Genomic DNA, 18,782 nt, shown 5'->3' with positions numbered 1-18,782 from the left:
AGCATACCGTGGGCAGGAAGGGCTGAGTGGTTACAGTGAAAGGAGATGCAGGAATTTTGTTCTATTGTGTCATTTCCAGCAATGTCTCCAGGGCACCTTGCAATGTGCTTCGTAACTGTCCAGCTTCTCTTGTACAGTATACAGGTCTCTGTGGACTCTGGAGCCCCCGCACTATTACACAGGATTGTGCGCTGGTTACTGCCTGTAGATTGTGTTCATTTTGGGAAATCCATGAGCCAAGTACCCATTATTTGTACAATAATGTGTGACTTTCTCTGGCTACAGATGACTTTGGAAGTGGAGGAAACAGCAGCTGGTTCTCAAGGACACGGCCTCCAGGTCCAGTGATTATTTTCTGTGGGCAGATGGTTCAGTATTCAGATTTAGATTTTAATATATGTTCCTTTTAGAACTGAACATTTAAAATAATGTATCCCTATAGGAGTACGAAAGGCCATTTTGTATTATGCACCATTCATACACTTTCATAGAAGACCGTATAGCTGTGTCATAAAGAAAAGGCAAAATATAATAACTCCTGGAAATGCCTGATTGTTAATATATGACTGAAAAGAATCAAAGAAATCCATAGAGATAAAGTAATGGAGAAAGCACAAAAGAGTTTATATAACTCAGTAAATAAAAGGTATTTAATTATCCAACATCAACATGATCTCCCATAAATACAAATTGATACTTGCATTCCTACCATAGGCATAGCTATAGAGGGTGCAGGCGATGCCATTTGCTATGGTGACCAGAGGCCTAGTGGGCTAGTCTCTAGAGCAGGGGTGGGGAACCTTTTTTCTGCTGAGGGCCATTTTGATATATATAACATTATTCACGGGCCCAGTGCAGGCTATGCCCCCTCCATGTGATGTCACATGGGGCGGGGCCACAATTGCCGATGATTACAGCAATGCCCAAAGCATCCTCAGGATGCTCCGGGGATCTGTAAGGACATTGGTGTGACCGTCTGAATCAATCTAAAGACGCTCCAGGCGACACTGCTGCATAGATTCTGGCTGCGTGCTGCCATTCTAGGCACCCTGCTAGCCAGATGAGGCTAGCAGAAACAAGGTCCGAGGGCTAGACCAAATGATTCCGGAGGCCTTATACATCCCCCAGGCCTGAGGTTCCCCATCCCTGCTCTAGAGCCTGGCTCCCTGACGCCATGTTACCCACCACTCCATGCACTGTCTCTCCTCTCTGTGTAACCCCTGTCTGTCTCCCACTCCCCTTTAGATTGAAAGCTCTCACGGGCAGGACCCTCTTCCCTCATGTGCTGTTGCCTTCCCTCACTTATACCATGATCTCCTTCCCACTGACAACAACAGTATCAAACTTGGGTTTGGCCACCCTGCTGCTCATTTGGGTATTAGGACTGCTGCTGCAGCAATGCATACTTGCAGGTGGGCGTCGATGGGGGGCAGGGCCAAATGTGACGCATCATTAAACCCCACCCCCTCACATAATTTGGCGCTTATTTAACCAGGGGGCAGGGCCAAAATAACATGATACTTGCGGAATCTCATCATTAAGCCCCATCCCCGACTCAGAGACCCCCGATCGTCATGGAAATTCTCCCCATTCGGCTCACTTCACTACAAAGTGGGCAGGAATGCGGGAGAAGTGCCTACTCTGCCAAGGGTGCGGGAGGTTACCCAAAAAATCGTGAGCCTCCCGCGAAGTGATCTTCAAGCTGGTTGGTCCCTCAGCTTCTGTCTGTGATTTTGATACATGGGGGCACTGTAATGTGGCACATGAACTGGGGGGGCACTGTAATGTGGAATAATATGAAGTGGGAGCACTGTAATGTTGCACAGTATGAACTGGGAGCACGTAATGTGGAATATTATGAACTGGGAGCACTGTAATGTTGCACAGTATGAACTGGGGGCACAGTAATTTGGCATATTATGAACTGGGAGCACTAATGTTGCACAGTATGAACTGAGGATAACACAGTGTGGTATAATATGAACTAAGGCACTACTATAGGGCATTGCATTAACTGGGGCACTACTATGCAGCAAAAATTAACAACTGCTGTGGAGAGGGGTGTCTCTGTCTCTCTAGCAGCATTAGGTGGGGACCCCTTCAAAATGTTGCTGTGGGGCCCACGAAATTGTGGCTATGCCCCTGATTCCTACAGTAGAGATTTGGGAAGATTATATATGTATGTATGAGATTTATGGAAGAAAAACATTTAATTATAATTCCAGAGCTATTGAGAATCTCTTGGGAAAATATGCCATTTATAGCACTCTATGCCTAATCTCAGGTTTTGTATAACTTTGTTAAAAATGTTATAATGGAAATTTGTAACTTGAGTGCGGTCCATGTGGGAAAGTGCCCGCATGGACCTTACTCAGTCCCAATTAATCGGTCTGGTCAGTGGAGAGATGAGTCCTTTTCCGCATACGTCACTAGTGGTGTCGCTTGATGCATTTCTCAGCCAATGGGAAGCTGTTTCATCAGATCAGAATTCTGATTAAATATAAATCTGTGCAGGCACTATCCCAGCATTATCTGCCCTACCCTCGGTTCCACACTACTACTGTGAGCAGTGCATTACGGCATACACCAGATAGGACAACGCCGCTAACTCCCCTGTCATGCTGTAGCCTAATTACATTCACATTAACATGGTAACATGCACACTTTTGTCTGCTTCCCTGGCTATTTGTCTACACCAGTGTTTTGAAATAATTGCCCACATACTGACCCAGGATTATACAGGTGTGAGTTGCAAGGGAGTAATATTGAAAGTGTTATGGGGCAACTGGTCATTGAACTTTGAGTGAATGAGAGAGCTATACAGCGTATTGTCACTCTAACATATATACCAGTCTATTGGATCTTCATACTGACTGTTTTATCATAGCTACAATTGACCAATAATCAGCAGTTAGTTTGGATTTACAGACTGACCTTTATTTCGAACTACAACATCAGTATACTAACCTAAAGCTGGGTACACACCTTTGCAATCACTCTTTCAATGCAATGTTTCGATTGACTTCTCTCCCAATCGGAAGTCCTGACCACAGTGCCGATATGCGCATACACTATACAACCATACTACCAACCATCGATCCCTGACTGCCAAAATATCGAAAGAAAATAATTGTACAACCCACAGAGGCGGCGCTGCTGCTGGTGTAGAATCGCTAGAATGGTCAAAGGTGTGTGCACACTGCACTTTTGGTCCGATCTCGTCTGGCTGGATGAATATTACACTGAACATAAGATGCTTTCTTCCAACAAAACTTGATCGAAGGTGCATACACACTCTTGCAATATCGCATGAATGGGTCAAAATCGAAAGATTGGCCTGAGAGAATGGTACTGTGGGCCTTATTCAGAGGCGGACGCTATTTGCGCTCGCTCGGTCAGAAAAAGGGGCAGCTATTTAAATTGAGCGCTCGCTCTTTGCGGTCTGTTGCCGCCTCTATGTCTGAGCGAGCGAACGAAACATGCGCTCGCTATTTTGTAAAGACGCCCCCTGGCCGCTCGCATCCTACGTCATCTCCGCTATTTATTTGATTAATCGAGTACATCGAAAGGCATCTGAATTGCTCGCAGTGCTTGTGGTTGGATTTTCCTACCACAATCATGCGAACAGTTCAGGCTAAGAAACAACCAAGTGACGTGGTTGATGACGCTGCTTTGTTAATTATGGACACCCTTAAAACGCCCGTTTTGACCGTTTGGCACGCCTGCGTTCGGATCTCCACTCCCCGTTTTCAAGCACCTTCCCCTGTTACCACCCACAAACGCCTCATCCTGTCACTCAAATTAGCAGGCACTCGGTATGTTGCGAACACACGATTTCCGACCGCAATGACTGGTTGGCGCATGCGCATTACGACCCATACGCATGCGCAGATGTGCGAACATCGCTCGGAGCGAACGAGCGGCCGCTTACGAGCGGCTCTGAATCAGGCCCTGTGTACCCAGCTTCACTAATCTGAGTCAGCTGACACAACTGAAGTATTGTACTGATGGGACATTGGCCCTCATTCAGAGCCGCTCGCTAGCGGCCGTACGCTCGTTCCGAGCGATGTTCGCACATCTGCGCATGCGTACGGTTTTTAGTACGCATGCGCGAACCAGTCAGTGCGGCCGAAAATCGTTTGTACGCTATATAGCGAGTGCCTGCTATTTTGAGTGACAGAATGAGGCGTATGTGGGTGGTAACAGGGGAAGGTGCTTGTAAACGGGGAGTGGAGATCAGAACGCAGGCGTGCTTAAAGGTCAAAACGGGCGTTTTAAGGGAGTGCATAATTAATACAGCAGCGTCATTGACCACGTCACTTGGTTTTTTTTAACTCAGAACTGCTCGCAAAATAGCGGTTGAAAAAACCAACCACAAGAATAGCGAGCAGTTCATACGCTGTACGATGTACTCGATTAATCTAATAAATAGCGGACATGACGTATGGTGCGAGCGGCCAGGGGGCGTTTTTAACAAATAAACGAGCGTATGTTTTGCTCGCTCGTTCAGACTTAGAGGTGTGAACAGACTGCAATTTGCGAACGGATCATTTGAATAGCCACCCCTTGTTTTAGAACGAACGACCGCAAATAGCGAGTGGCTCTGAATGAGGGCCATTGTCTTAATAATAAGAAGCAGCTTGACCGAGCATACTCACTCTGCTAAATATCTGCACAGTAGCGTATTCTGATATGTTGTTCTGATATTAATGGTCTATTATGTTGTCATTTTGAATATGGTTTTTATGTTGTGTTATTAGAATGATTTTATTATATTACTATTGGATTTTCCCCATTAGAATGATTTTATTATATTACTATTGGATTTTCCCCATGGATTTTCTCCAAATAGTTTCTTCTTGGTTATGCGGAGTCTGACATACGCAGCGATCCATCTAATTTAGTATAGGGCTGGTGCAAGTGCGAAATATCAATGGCTATTTGTGTATGGAGAAGGGCGGCATACCGGCAGAATATCCACATTTACAGTAGTTCAGTGCACAGGTTGGGTATGATATGTCAATATCATAATGACGTCATTCATCATGTCCACATGGTCGTAATGTCAACGTTCACCATGTCAACATTCATCATGTGATCAAATGTCGACATGTTGGAATGTTGACATTGTCCCTGGTCGCCATGGAGTGACTTGCCTGCCCCCAACAGCCACAGCGGCTCTAGCAGCGTTCTCCGGGTCATGTGACTGTGACTCCAGATCAGACCTCCGATCCTCCAGCGCTCAAGTGAGTATTTCTCCCCTAAACCTAATCTCTAACCTTCCCTCTAGTGTTTAACCCTAACCCCCCTGCAGGCTAACCATAACCCTCTTGCCCACACCCTAACCCTAATCTGTGTTTATATGGAGAAAGTTTGATTTTATGTGCAAGAAATCTGAACCATTGTGTAGGTTATAGCATACTTACCATAGGCTTTTACCTGCTATTTATTTTCCTCTGCCTATATATAGTATAGTTCAACTTCTGCATGCAGCTTCAGAATGTCAGGAAAAGCTGTGTGAAGGAGACAGACGATAATGTATATGCTGATCTGGATCTGTGGACGCAGCTTGGCTCTTATGTACTATTTGTTCCATGTTTTATTGATTATATTCTGTAAGGCAGCATTAAATAACCTGTGGTTCTTCACGTGTTGTGGAACAGCAGATCCCAGCATGCCCTTCTAGCTTCTATCTACTGTGAGCTGGCTGGCAGAGCATGCTGGGAAATGTAGATGTCCAAGGGCTGGACAATGTTGCCTTAGTACGATTTCCATTTAGTCATGTGATCCGTCTTGTCAGCTGATCCACAATCCCAGGAGCAGATTTACTCAGGATGCTTCTGAACTTTCCTTGTCTGGCTGAACTCTCCTTTTATGGTTTCCTACATACAAACATAACATGGAGCTTGCTATAGTGACTCTCCAGTGACTTGCCATAAATAGAGTGGAGTTATTTTCTTACAATTCCATGGTCCCTGCTTTTAACTCCCTTGTGCACTTGCTGGGTTTGTGTAGTTTCTCTGGCAATTGAGAGAGGACATTGCATTGAGCAGTCTTAAAATATTTTTGTTTCGGTGTACAAAAATATCCTCAATATGATTCTGTTCTGTTTGATGTCTTATTTTTAATATACTGATATTATATGTTTGGTTTGTTAAACAAAGTGGTTCTTATGTGCATAAATGTAATGTAACCAATCGGGCATCTGCTTACATTATCTACATTTTGCCTAAATGAAAGTTAAGCTGGGTACACACCTATACAATCATCGGGCCGTTCATCCAATATCGAGAGAACGGCCGTTGGATTGTATAGGTGTGTACGCTGTCCCGATGCAGGAGCGTTAGACGATAAACGGCTTTTAATACTCCTGCAACGGTCGGCATCGGGAGGTCGCAGCTTTTGTACGGTTTAATATTTATCGGGTCGACCTCCCGATCCCATAGAAGCCCGTACACACTGTGCTATATCTGCACAGTGTGTACGTGGCTCACAGAGGGTCACACTGGGGACAGACTGCACGGCTGATCAGGACAGTTTTACCCGACCAGCCTGCAATCGAGAAAGTGTGTACCCAGCTTCAGAATCTGATCAGCAATTGTGCTATTTTATAGATTCACTCCACACAAAACTGATAATATCCTGGTCCCAAAAGTTTGCTTACCTGGGGCCTGGTGATCATGTTATCTGGTGATTCTACTGATGTCAAGACCACAGTTGTTCATCTTGAACCTACTTTCTCCCACTAACATTGTGTTGCCCTGTCTAAAAAGAGGCCGGGTACGCAGGAGCAAGGAGAGTGTTCTTTGATGTCTGCTGCTTTCCTAGCTTTTGCTGACCCAGCTTTTTTTGCGAGGGGCAGTCTGCTGTCCACGAACTATTCACTGCCAGCAGGAGTGATCTGGGCAGCAGCACCACCAATACCAAGAGGCCGGGGAACATGCCAGAGTATAGGAAATCAGGTAAATAGTTAAGATGAAGTTTTAGTGACAACATTCCAAACAAAGCTAATTGTTGGAAATATCTTTTAAGACACTGGTAGCATTGATGACAACTGTCAGTAAAACATAAACCAGTTTTTGTGAACACAATTATGACTTGCCACAGGATAACATAACACAATAAGGATGGTATAGGCCTGACTATGGTTGATAATCCTCCGTTTTCCAAGTCTGAGTTTCCCTGTACCTAAAATTCCTTTGGAAAAAATGGCACAGTATTATTATAGTTGGCTCTGGTACATTGGGTTTTTTCTTTATAGATCTGGTTCTAGAGTAGAGAGAACACAGTGTTTATACATGCTTAGAAATTCTAGTTGCGCAAGAATAATGGCTCTTTCCCTCACAGGATGACTAAATCCATGTAATAACAGATTGGTACTTTGTGAATGGTGGTGATGGCTCTGTGATGCCACGTGCTGGTGTCCGATAAGGCTGATGTCTCCACAGGCTGCACAGTCCTGGCAGATTGATGGATGGGATAGTGGAAACTTGGCTGTTTTGTGTACAGGATTAGTTCTATGCAGTGAGTGTATTTAATTACTATAGCGCTGCTGGGAAGCACGGACAGTGCATTAGAAGGGATTGTACTGAGGACAGTGCGTATGATGAGCAGAAATAAACCATCTCTCTCGGTGTACATTAAGTTCTTGATCCATCAGGAGATATTATTATTGTTGTTGTTATTAGAAGGGAGGCTCCAAATGTGAGAAAGTCAGAGCTGACTGTATTCAGACATATTTCAATAATGACCATTAATAAACATGGGGAAACTTATTGTGCATTTTCGTGTTAATGCTTAATATGAGTAAATTGCAGCAAGGCTCAAGTAATGAAGCTAGGGACTAGTAAAGGGCTAGTTTATTTAGCTCTGTTGTATTACAAAATCACAGAACAATAAGTTAGAACGATACTGTCCATCCAAATAGAGGCCCGCAGGCTGGTTGGCGGGTTCAAAGACTATTTGTTGACCACTAGGTTTCATGACAACTTAAATAAGTGGGAACAGCAATCAATAGCAATATAAATGGTTAAAATTCTAGCAAAGGTTCAAATTTGCAATGAGTAATCCACACCAAGTTTCAGACTTTGCTTTACTTAGGGGCCATTTCTGAAATCAGATGCACAGAAGAAAGGTAATGTGACCCTGAGCAATTCATCAGGTATATTTATTTTGTAATCTGTACTAAAAAAGAAATTCTGATCACTCGCATGCATTAGAGTGATTGTTTGGATCATATGCAGAGCCGTCACATGTGGTCAGTTTTAACAACTTGGAAAACCTATATTAGACCATGTGGACAGCTTAACTCACTAGTCCTATTAAAGCTGTTTGGCTGCAATGCTTTACTGTAGTAGAGAACCCCATTATATTGGGCCTTAACACTAACCCCTCTCCTTGATGAAGATATTCTGGAGTTAAACTGTATACCTTCTGGATGAATTCTTATTAACATTATCCGAGTGCAGTTGTATTATGTATAACTACTGACTCGCCCCGGCTTTGCACGAGAGCAGTTTAGAATTTATGGCGATAGTCTTTTTTAACTTAGGTCTTATAAGATTGCCTTGCAGATGACATTAGTCCCTTTTTCCTCCTGAGGTCAACACGAAAAGATTTAGTTTTGACGTTATACACAAAAGGGCTGCATATACCATAGTTGTCCATGAGCAAATCAGTCTATACTGAGGTGAACTCCATCCACATTAAGTGTCTGTCCGTGCTTTATTTATTGTCATACCAAAGCAGACTCTTACCGGGAATTGAAATTAAAGAATCGTTTTTCAAATGAATGGAAAAAAGGGTAAAATTGAAACATGGCTTGCATCAATTGTTCTGAAGAAACTGGATATTACGTATTAATCTCTACATGGTATAAAATAAAGTCCATTGTTGAGATATTTCTTTAAAGGTTTAGGCAGTGTAAGCCAAGAAATCGCTCAGATGTACGTTTTTCATTGAGTTGCTTTACTAAAATCATCACTGCTCGGCTCCCTTTTGTCATCCACTAATGTTTCATACACCTAAATTTTCCTCGACAATTGCTCTATGCAATAGTGAAAACTGCATCAAAATCCATCCAGTGGTTCTCGAGATTAGCATGAACAAACAGATGCCTACCAGGGACCTTATTTTATACTATGTATAGATTACCAGGTTAACATTTTCCAAATCTCTATAAGTGACTTGTCCGGCAACTATGGCTTTCGTGTGATTGTCAGTGTTTCTAGTGGGGCAGGTCAGCAAAAAGATGATTTGTGAGGAAAGTGAGAAGTGGAGGATAACACCAGGTTTAGGTTTGTTTTATAACTAACCATTGTTTCCAGTATAAAAACCAAATGTGATTGATAAATTGCATTGTACTATACAGTATACACTTTAAGAAGTCATATTTACAGAGCTGTGGTCTTGTCTGTCTCTTACAGGTTTTCCATGTGGCATACGTTTGGATCAAGTTTGCCAACTCGCCCCGTCCTGATATATGGGTACTGGAGCGGTCCACAGATTTCGGTGTCACATACCATCCCTGGCAGTATTTTGCATGTAAGATTGATTCTTGCCTACAAATGAATAGAAAACTCCAGTGGGATACCATATTCGCTATAACCATTTCTTACTGGCTTAGAATAAAGGGATGGTGTCATTCAAGTACTTATTGATGGTAGAATATATGTTAGGAGGTTTACACAAACTGTATTCCACTCATTACTTCTGGATAGGCTGTCACTGAAAGGGTTATATTGAAAATATACCTCATTAATAACTTTTTTTATTACTAATTCACTCCTTCAGTGTATTCCTCTTTATGATTATATATGGGAATAACAGCACTTATCGGAAATGATAACTGTAGTTGAAGATGCCAAAGGTTTTTTTTTGCTATGAGTCAGGTTCTAAAACTTAGTTTAAAGGGCCATGCCTGTACTAACTGTGTTTTCCTAGTAAAAATTATTGCGCTTTTAAATTTCTGGCATAAACATTATTGGAGGCGCCGGGTTTTAGATCCTGACGCTTAGTAAATAAACCCCTAAGGATCTATGTGACCATACATAGCATCAGGTGACACTAATATGCATGATAATGTTAGGTTGGGGTACAATATTCATTATAATACACAGGCTTTCCAACAAAAATAATACACAAATTCACAGTGACAGAGACTGATCATCAGAATCATAAATGGCAAACTGAAACTCACTGACATACATGACCTCCGCGACATCTTCATTTACCTGCTTGGTGACTGGTCTGTGTGAGACCTATTGAAGTCCTAGTTGTGGGCCTCAGGATATGGCCAACCAGGTTATAGCAACTTACTGTTTCTTTGTTGCGACAGGGTACTTGACACGCCCTACGGGAGAGGTTTTTCTATATGGACATAATTGATTTCATGTCAGTGTGCCCATAGAAGTATGCTACTGTTGCATCTCTGGACCTGAAATAGATAGGCAGATAACATGTATTCAAACCTCTTACGTCTTTATTTGTAAGCTTTGAGATACTGTACACTGTGTTTTCATTTTAGACTGTCTTGTTTTTGTGGATTAATGTAACAAATCTCTGGCTTTGGATTTGCAGGATTTTGTTGGGAAACAAATGTTCTACAAAACAGTCTTATTTGTACATGTTTATAGTTGCAATTTAACGTTGCTTTTTATATGAGTGAATATTTTGCGACTTATTTGATCCTTTCACATTCTGCAGCCTTCGTCCTGAACACTGTGTCTCCTGCTCCTACGCCCCGGATATAGTTGAGAAAGCAGATTACAGACTGCTAATTAAAATAAGATGAGACTATCTTTACTGAGCAAACTTTCTTGCCAGGAATCTCAGCCTCCAGAACCTCTAATCCCAAGGGACCATAAGGCCACATTTCCCATTTCTTCATCTCTCATTAAATACTTCTTTATTTAAAATTTCACTTAAAAAATGTTTGACAGGGCTCAAGCTTGTGACATACAGGGGTCTATGTAATAAGCCTTGGAGAGAGATAAAGTGGGTGGGACTTTGGGTCTCATTCAGACCCGGTCGCAAGCGCTGAGCGCTCGCAACCAGGTCGATGTTAAGGCCCTGCGCACGCGCAGCGGCTGCATTGCGCATGCGCAAGTCCCGGAGCGGGAGAGAATCTCTCTCGCTCCGGAGCTCACTACAAAAGGGGCTGCTGTCGATGTTGATTGACAGCTCGCCCCGTTTTGTAGGCGAGGCGGGGGGGTGGCTACACAAATGGAGGTGTTCCCAAGCGAACGCCTGCCGTTTTGTGGGCGGCCGCACTGACATCAGCAGTGATGTCAGTGGGGAGCTTCCTGCTCGATCAGAGCAGGAAGCTCCCTGGGGCTTGCGGTTGCCGAGACCCAACCTTAGGGTCTCATCGCAAGCCCCGATGGTCGCGATGGTCTTGACCATCGCGATCATCCCCCTGGTCGGTCACATTAAAAAAAAAAAGAAGCGGCCGCCCTCATTCAGAGAGAGCGATCGCTTCTTGCGACCGCCTCTGAATGAGGGCCTTTATCTCCATTCAATCAGCTCCTGGCTCCCATGTCACAGGCTGTGTTTGAAAAATGACAGTTAGGAGCTGGTTGGTTGGTACTTTATCTCCGTTCACTTTATCTCCATCCAAGGCTTATTGTGCATACACACGGTCAGATAAAAAGGACGATATGAACGATAACGATATCGTTTGATCGTTTATATCGTCCTTATTTTTAGCCCCCTCCAACGACCAAAAGACCATCGATGCGCGGGCACGGATGGTCGATATCGACCATCGCCCGTGCATGCAGGCCAACCTGGTTGATATCGACCAGGTTAGCCTGTTTACTATAGGGACCCGCGATCATTATAGTAGTTTGGCAGTTGGTGCATGTGCTGGATGTTCGATATCGAACATGCAGGATGATCAGACAATGATTAGTACAGTGTGTATAGTCCATTAGTATGCAGACCCCAGATTTAATTCACAGTGTTAACTAGCATCCACCAATGATCTGTAGCTACATTGCCACTACTTTGTCACTTTATTTTTAATAAATAAATGTATTAAACTTATTTAATTTCATATACCTCTCACCTCTCATATACCGATCCACCACAAACAGGCAGAATTGGCAATTTACACAAAAGCTAACATGAAAAAATGCGGCAACTGTAGAACTGGTGCAAAGAACACACTTCATATGTTGCATAAAAAGTAACCCAAAGTGGTAGTATATTGTTTGCAAACTCTCCAACAAAATGGTTTTTATAATGAAGTGTTTGCAAAATGAACGTAGAATAGTTCCACGATAGGCAGTTATTATCGAATTGTCAATAAACAGCAGCATTACTCAAGGGGAGTAAACCCCCATTTTGGCCCTCTTTACTTCCTCCTTTAGGTCAAAGCAGCAGTACAGTACAATCTCACAGCTTCTATAACAAGCTAATCTGTGATTGGATGGAGATATCTTATCACAAAGAAGCCAACAATACTGCTTTGACTTGTGAACAAGCCATAATGGAGATCTGATGTCACAATTTGGCTGATAGCGTGCACACAGAAAATTATTTACAATGAAGCTTTCAGAATCCTATGCCTGTAGTATAGAACTGTTTGTTACAGCTTAATGACACAAAACATAATTTTACCCAGTAATTTTCTACTGCAACAAATGTGATTTTAACACAGCCTTTAAAATAAGCTAAAGCAATCAGAAAGTTATGCCGCACCACCACTCACTGTACTAACACTGTTATGGTGTAGCCATATTCTAGTGTGGTTCAGAGGTCGGTGACCTTGTGCCCCTCATGCCTCTTGTGGAGCTACATCCTGCAGCATGCTCTGCCAGCTACTAATACCCCTTTCAGACATACGACCCGGGAAATTTCCTGCTCAGACCCGGGAATTTCTCCTGTGCAAATTCCCGGGTATTTGGTAGAGACCCCCCTTTCACACTACAATGTCTACCCGGGAAATTCCCAGGTAGACTCCTTTCAGACAAGAGCAGGGTTTTTTAGATTACATGGCAACTGCTGGACACAAAGATGAGGTGGAGCTGATGTGAGTGGTGCCAGGCCCTGATCACACACAACTATGTGCCCCCTGTGACTGGCATGCTGTGTATGTGGGGGTGCACATCATTTGAAACACTTCCCAACATGTCCCCAAACTACCTCCCATTGGTGCCCTGGCTGCTCGCCCCCATCCCCAGGCCTCTGGCTGGGCTGCCCCTGGACACAAGGCTCCTGCCTGGCACTGATCATGGGCACAGAGAAGAGCAGAGCAGCGGCCGAGGTGCCAGGGCCGGACAGGCCGGGTACAGGTGCACGAAGAGCCGTCACCCACCCATATTTGCGGCAGCAGCAGCGTCCCACCCAACCCTCCCCGCCTCTCACCTCTACAGTGGCCGGGGCAGGCAGAACCCCCAGCGAGCCAGCATCTCACCCCATCACCCGATGCTATGTTCGGGAAATAGGGGCAGTAGTGGTGGTCCAGCGGGAGTGTGGGCGGGTGGTGAGCGGCAGCGCTGAGCATCCTATAGAACGCTCTGCGCTGTCAGCTCAAAGCAGCAGCGCTGAACGTCCTATAGGACGCTCTCCGCTTTCAGCTCAAAGCAGCAGTGCTGAGCGTTCTATAGGATGCTCTGCGCTGTCAGCTACATGTAAAAGCTGCTTGGTGCTGCCCGCGAGTAGTAAATTCCCGGGTAGCACCATTCAGACAGAAGCAGGGTAATTTCCCGGGACGTAAGTCGCCGGAAAAACCCTGGTCGATTGCAGGGGCGGCTACCCAGGAACATTTTCCCAGGTACGTACCTTTCAGACAGACGGGGCTACCCGGGAATTTGGCTGAGGCAGGCCAAATTCCCGGGAATCTCGAGATGTCTGAAAGGGGTATAACTGACTTATAGTTCCAATATCAACAGAACATTAGTGTGCTGAATACTAGGAGTTGTATTATTTTATTAGTAGTATTAGTATTATTATTACTGTTATGTTGTATTGTAATACTATTTTAAAGAATATTACTTCTAAAATACAAGTTGATTCAATATCAAAGACATGCTATTCATAAATATATACTTGAAAGTTGCAACTTCAAGTTCAGTTTCAATGGCTTTGCACAGATAGTCTTTTATACAAATGTCCAGTTGAATAGAAACTGTTTAGCTTTTAATTAAATCCTGTTTTGCCTCCAACTTGGCTGTTCCCTTGATTTCAATCCCTTTTACAGATGGTGTCGTGCTTTGTTTCAGCTCTAATCACTGGGTCTAAGATGGGGGAATCTTTTCCTGTGCTGCATTTGTGGTATCTACTGAGAGCTGTTAACATGCTAGTTTTGAGCAGAGCAATTACCCGTGTAATGTACAGTTCTTCCTGCTTATCGACTTCCATTCATGTGAATCTCCTCTCTTCTCGCTGTGATCACCACATGCGGGGAGTCAGCCTGCCCCATCTCTGCCTGAACATGCTGGTGCCTTCACCTCCATGCTCTGGCTCCCATGAAATGAGGTTAAGGTTTCTTAACATGTGATAAATACATTTTAGAAATAGATGAACTCTACATAACTGATTGCACCCCAGGGTCAGACTGGCCAACAGGTGTACAGACTGATAAAGTCTGCTCAAATAGTTGTCCAAGTCCCTCTGTGGTGGCTGGCCAACCTCTGAAGTTTGGGCCCGTACCACTGCATTCCCCGGTATGCCCTTCATGCCACAGTCCGACACTTTAACACCTCACCACCCAGGGTTGTCTTAACAGCAGTGTGGGCCCTGGGCAAAGCAATGCACTGGGGCCCTTACCCACCCATTCACGGGAAAAAAATGTAAATGGTAAATAAAATTAAACCCTCCTGCATGCCTATCAGATCTCCCACACAGAGATACTCTGTCTGTCTGGTCTGAAGCCGGCGGATGAAGTGAAACTGGGACTGAGGTGATTACTCGTCACCAGGAGGGGGATGGGGTGGGGAAGGTTAGATCAGACTACAGTGCACCGGCAGCCAGCTTTGAAAAATATCACAAATTTACCAACGTGCCGCGGCTGCAGGGCGGCGGATTGGCGGGCCCCTACAAGTTTTGGGCCCTTGGGCAACTGCCCAACAAGCCCAATAGAAAAGATGGCCCTGCCACCACTCCTAATTATATTACACATAAAATACTAATCTCATCCTTAAGTTTTATAATTATGAAACAGCAAGCTCATATTTATCATTCGGCAATCAGAAGAAGAGCATAGGTTATGATTGTGGGCAGTTAATGGGTTGTCAAAAATGTTCCCGAATTCATTTTGTGGGTATCCCAGAGTGCTGCAAATATCTGATTGAGTGTTTTTTTTTTTTTTGTATATTTTTTAGTTGGAAAGTAGATAGCGGTAGCGATGAGGTGTTGGCGATTTTTCCGATATATATCTAAAACAGCAATTTGTTAAAAAGCAAATACACATATTCCGTTGTGCTTACAATTGTAAGCATTAATAGAACAAAACTGGGTAATAACAGACAGATATATAGGTATGAAGGCCCTGCTCGCAAGCTTACAATCTATATATATGTTGTATATCAATGAAGCCTACAAATTTATTGGGAAGCAGTAACATCACTGAGAAAGCAGCATGTCTAGTTTAGCAAAATTGCTCTCTTGTGTGAAGACAGCAGGAGTGCGCTTTAAGTCAAAGCTAATATTTGATTGATTGCTTTGGTTAACAATTACAGATTTGTGGTTTGCAGCATGTTTTTAACCTCTTAGTAGACTATGCTAGTTGTTACCTCTCTGATCTGTAATGTTCTCTTCTCCAAGCTTCCAAGAGAGACTGCATAGAACGGTTTGGGCCAAATACTATACAACGAATTTCCAGAGATGATGATGTAATTTGTACAACAGAATATTCCCGTATAGTACCACTGGAAAATGGAGAGGTCAGTGAGTTACCGGGTTCCTTGGCGGATATTTAATTATATATCCCAAAAATCACTGTCGTCCTAATCCTGTTTTACATTTTTGTGATTTCAGATTGTGGTTTCCTTGGTGAACAAACGTCCTGGAGCAATGAACTTTTCCTACTCTCCACTCCTCAGGAACTTCACCAAAGCAACAAATATCCGATTAAGTTTCCTCAGGACTAACACCCTACTGGGGCATCTAATGGGCATAGCTCAGGGAGATCCCACTGTAACCAGAAGGGTGAGTAATGAACTGTACCTCATTTTCCTTGTTCTTTTTCAAGATTTTGCTATTCTGTGTTTTCAGCCTGGTCCGAGTTGCATTCACCAGTTAGTGAGTAAGTACACAAAGTAGCTAACAAATGAAAGTCTATATTAGATTGTTTAATTTTTTTGCATTGATTAATGCAAATGTCTCACTGATTTGCAGTGATTTAGCTATATGTACAGTGTTATTAAATAGGTGTTGTCTGTACAAGTTTGATGTAAAGGGTTTTCCAACTTACGATGAGTTTAATTCATTAAATTGTATATGATCACTTGCAACTTTAACTAAATACATCATCCAAACAGTGTTAATGATTTTTGTTAATGATGGATATGATAAGGATTGGTTATACGCTCTGTATTGGACAATTGATCCAATGCACAGTTCTGCGTCGAATCCAAGACCAACAGATATAGTCAGTTTAGTTTGGATGATAGAAATGGCCAGTGAAAATATGCAGAATGATAACAGTAGGAGAAGGAATACATGTACAAAGTAATAAATTAAAGTCTAGAGTTGGAAAATATCTGTAAATTCCAGCATTATATCTGTCTAATGCATTACTGATTCTGTAAACATAGAGGGGCCCATGCAGAATTGAACAGACATCGCCTGCCATTGCGTGCACAGTACTAAATGCATACACCCATATACGGAGTTGTGTGTGCATCTGTCTGACCCACTTCCCCTATCCATATGCTTGGTGTGATAGCGGCGTTCACAATCATTACGCACTGGTGTAATACATCTACCTGAAAACACATGCACACTACTCTGCATAGCCCACAGCTGCAACAACTCGCCTTTACCAAACATAACCAATGCGCAAACACCACGCTCCAATGCTCCTTCAGCCGAGTGACGCTGCAACTAAATTGCGCATGACCCAGTATCGCCCTTAGATGTGTATGCCTGGCTACGGTGTATGCGCAGTGTGACAACTCGCAAGATTAGTCTGCAGACTCTGCATCAGCCCCCAAGTGGTAGTCAATACTGTAAGGAGCTGTGTACATTGGTGGTGCTACATAAATATACGTACGTTTCTCTTTTGCACAACTGCTGGAAAGTGCTACCTTGTATCTGTCAGTTACTATTAGTACATAATAGCGCTTATACCCAAATAGGAAATTGCTAATTATCTTCTTATAGCTGGATGATTCTGTACTCACACATTGTAATAACATCAGTAACTATATTACATTGGCTTCAATTAAGGCTCGGTGTAACAGCTGTTCTATAAGATTTGTCCTTGTGATGTTATCTTAGAAAAAATAGAAATAACACCAAATATGTTCTACATTGACAGTATGGAACCACTTTATATAGACAACACAGCAGCCTCAAACATATTTGGGTAGCTTCTTAAAAGAAAAGGCAATGAAAGAGAATATGTAAGGCACTGGTTTTGTCAAACAACTTGCACCCGGTTTTAAACATTAAGGGGTCTATTTACTAAGCTTTGTTAGGAGATAAAGTGAACGGTGATAAGGTACCAACCAATCAGCTCCTAACTGCCATGTCACAGGCTGTGTTTGAAAAATGGCAGTTAGGAGCTGATTTGCCTCGTACCTTATCACCGTTCACTTTATCTTCTAACAAAGCTTAGTAAATAGACCCCTAAGAGACTGATTCAGTTAGCCGCAGTTAATTACCGCAAGCTAATTGATCTGCCAGGGCTAATTGCCCGCGGCAGCCCGCGATCTACAGTTAACATGGATTTCAGTTCAAGTCTGAGGAGGCTCGAACAGAAATCCGCTTTAAATCCCCTGATCGCGGGCGCTATAGGTTAATGCGCATTAGTGGGTAATTTACCACGCAAGGAAAAGGGGCTGTAATTGAATACCCCCGGGTGTTAAATCCCAAGACATCACCCCTTTTCCCGGCGCAGTAAAATACCATATCTAATTTGAAATCAGCAGTCAGAGTATTATACTTTACCCATAAAACATACACATTAAATGCACAAAAAATATTTTATAATAAAGTACAGTTAATAAAAAACATCAGGATACACAAATTTGGATGCAAATAAAACCTAGTAACGTCAGACTAGGGTACAGCAACAGTTCTTGATCAGCAGCATGATAAATTAAAATGTCAAAAGGTACATTGTGGTTGTACAGCCAGTGAAAGTAACCCGCTGTGTGCACACACTCATCAGCTTCTATCACATCCTTCCTTTGGAACTGTCAAATATACAATATTTTCAGTGGTAAATTCTTAGTTCCTTTGGACATCTAATTTATCTGTTTTTCATGCTGCTGATCAAGTACTTCTGCTATACCCTAGTTCTGCTATACACTAGTTCTGCTATACCCTAGTTCTGCTATACCCTAGTTCTGCTATACCCTAGTTCTGCTATACACTAGTTCTGCTATACCCTAGTTCTGCTATACCCTAGTTCTGCTATACCCTAGTTCTGCTATACACTAGTTCTGCTATACCCTAGTTCTGCTATACCCTAGTTCTGCTATACACTAGTTCTGCTATACCCTAGTTCTGCTATACCCTAGTTCTGCTATACCCTAGTTCTGCTATACACTAGTTCTGCTATACCCTAGTTCTGCTATACCCTAGTTCTGCTATACACTAGCTTTTTTATT

General features: G+C 43.1%; 1 protein-coding gene across 2 annotated transcripts in view; it reads left to right on the top strand.

The window, feature by feature from the left end:
• Positions 1–18,782, top strand: part of LAMA5 (laminin subunit alpha 5) — a 179,125-nt gene that overhangs the window by 47,358 nt on the left and 112,985 nt on the right. For both annotated transcript variants that reach the window (XM_088442785.1, XM_088442777.1), the window contains exons 3-5: positions 9,426–9,543; positions 15,769–15,887; positions 15,982–16,152. In XM_088442785.1, coding sequence (XP_088298911.1) covers positions 9,426–9,543; positions 15,769–15,887; positions 15,982–16,152 — 408 coding nt within the window. The remainder of the gene's footprint in view (positions 1–9,425; positions 9,544–15,768; positions 15,888–15,981; positions 16,153–18,782) is intronic.

Source organism: Taudactylus pleione, unplaced genomic scaffold, assembly GCF_031769625.1.
Source record: "Taudactylus pleione unplaced genomic scaffold, aTauple2 ptg000018l, whole genome shotgun sequence".
In the NCBI taxonomy this organism is placed as follows: Eukaryota; Metazoa; Chordata; class Amphibia; order Anura; family Myobatrachidae; genus Taudactylus; species Taudactylus pleione.
The sequence above is the reverse complement of the archived record's forward strand: the minus strand, read 5'-3'. Positions and strand labels throughout refer to the sequence as shown.